The sequence below is a fragment of the Lathyrus oleraceus genome, chromosome 7 (genome assembly GCF_024323335.1).
Source record: "Lathyrus oleraceus cultivar Zhongwan6 chromosome 7, CAAS_Psat_ZW6_1.0, whole genome shotgun sequence".
In the NCBI taxonomy this organism is placed as follows: Eukaryota; Viridiplantae; Streptophyta; class Magnoliopsida; order Fabales; family Fabaceae; genus Lathyrus; species Lathyrus oleraceus.
Window position 1 is genome coordinate 499026718 of NC_066585.1, and position 2154 is coordinate 499028871.

Here is a 2154-nt window from a genome sequence, read left to right on the forward strand (position 1 = left end):
TTGTGTAAATTATTTTACACTGATAGTGAATAGTAATTAATCTCTTATGTAATATTTTGATGTACTTTTATGTTTAAAATGAATGATAATTACATTAATCCTGGCCAACGTTTTAAGCTTTGATTCGCGACTATAATTGCGACAGTAATATTTTTGATGTGGTGGTTGACACATTCCATTGCATTAAAAACTACATCATATAATTTTATACAATTTTTCTTTCGATGTTTTAGTTATATTTATAAAAGAAAAATTAAAATTTTAGAACTCCATAATGACCACAATGACCACAACCACATATTAAAATTTTTTTTCAATCGAAATTCAGATCATAACAACCGCAATGACCACAACCACATATTAAAATCAAGCTCCAAACTACATTACATAATTCACAAGCATCTATCTAATTTGGTTACATACAATTAAGCTCTCACTTTTTTCAACTTATCAATCTTGATTGATGCCACACCATAATCTCCTTGTCAGATAAATGACAGCATTGGATCTTCACAGCATTCTGGCACCTAACTCCTGTATTCAATCACCATTGCCCAACTTCTTTGATGCAACACCTTATATTATAAGTTCACAAATCACAATTAAGGGTTTATTACAAAACCTTTTACCTACATATCATTCTCTCCAACCCTTTATAAAATCTTACTTCTTAGTATCATCAATACATCAAGTGCTCATTGCGAATACAATTGTAACCATATACACAACTTCAACATCACCTAAATCTTCTTTTAGCAAACCAAGATGGTTAGAATTCAATCTCTGTTATCTTTGTCATTGGCAATACTAGTTTCTCTCTTGTATTCCACAACCACTACTTTATCTCAATTATCACCTGCTAATGCTCCTATACAACCTACACTTCCAGCTCCAACCCAACCAGCTGCATCCCCTAAACCATTGGTACCTTCCTTACCAGAATCACCTACTGACTCCACACCTGACACCGCAGGCACAGCGGTTGACATAGTCGGAATCCTGAGAAAAGCCAAGTCATTCAACGTCCTAATCCGACTCATGAAAACGACTCAATTGATCAACCAACTCAATTCGCAACTACTGACTACAAAAACAGGTGGCTTAACAATTCTTGCACCAGATGACAGCGCTTTCTCAGAACTCAAAGCAGGTTTCCTCAACTCTCTTTCCGATGGACAGAAACTCGAGCTCTTACAGTTCCACGTTATTTCAGACTACGTATCAAGCTCTAACTTTGATATTCTAACCAACCCAGTGAGAACACTTGCCGGAGCTAAACCAGGAAAGGTGGAACTGAATGTTGTGAGTTACGGTGGCAGTGTGAACATATCAACAGGTGAAGTGAACACTACAATCAATGGCATTATATATACTGATAAGCATCTTGCTATCTATAAAGTTGGCAAAGTGCTTCTTCCTATGGATTTCTTCACCGTTGCTAAGGGGCCTACAAAGGGTCCGGCTTTGGCACCAGAACCTTCAACTGCTACAGCAAAGGCGCCTAAACGTGATAAAGATATATCCTCGGACTCGTCCCAGTTAGTTAATCCGAATGAACAGAATTCTGCCTCTGTGAAGATTGTGTTTGGAAAGTGTGCGTCTTTCGGGCTTATAATAGCTACGGTAGCGATGATGCAAACTTGATGCTGAAATGAGTGGATATGCTTGATTCTTCTGTTACAATATTTTTCTGTTCTGTCTTGTTTTTCAATTTGTAGTTTGGATGTATTCTTTGAGAATGAGAGGCGTGAGCTCTGTGAAGGTTTACATGATTATATGGTGTAATGACATTATCTAATGCTATTTATCAAGGTTTTTTAATTAGTTTTTAAATATTTGGCATCTATAACGGTGCGAAATCGGCGTTTTGCAGCGAACGGTATTTGTGGTCCTAATGACTTTTCGTGTGTGAGAGATATATATAGAGAGAGATGGCGGCATGTGCCCCCATTAAATTCTTAAAAAAAATATTTAAATACAATTATACAGTGTTTATTTAAAATAATATAATTCTTCAATTAATTAAAAGATATTTTTCATATTAAAAATTACATATAAATACATCTTATATAAATAATAGTTTAGAGTCCCGTCAAAGATAGATAGATATATATATATATATATATATATATATATATATATATATATATATAT

General features: G+C 34.6%; 1 protein-coding gene across 1 annotated transcript; it reads left to right on the forward strand.

The window, feature by feature from the left end:
• Window positions 1-413: 413 nt before the first annotated feature.
• On the forward strand, window positions 414-1821 carry LOC127107943 (fasciclin-like arabinogalactan protein 12). Its single transcript, XM_051045292.1, has one exon. It carries the CDS (start codon window positions 766-768, stop codon window positions 1642-1644), a length of 879 nt encoding a protein of 292 aa, XP_050901249.1. The 5' UTR covers window positions 414-765; the 3' UTR covers window positions 1645-1821.
• Window positions 1822-2154: the final 333 nt, after the last annotated feature.

Coding starts and splice junctions, on each gene's coding strand:
- LOC127107943 (XM_051045292.1), top strand. CDS start 766: ATGGTTAGAATTCAATCTCTGTTATCTTTGTCATTGGCAATACTAGTT.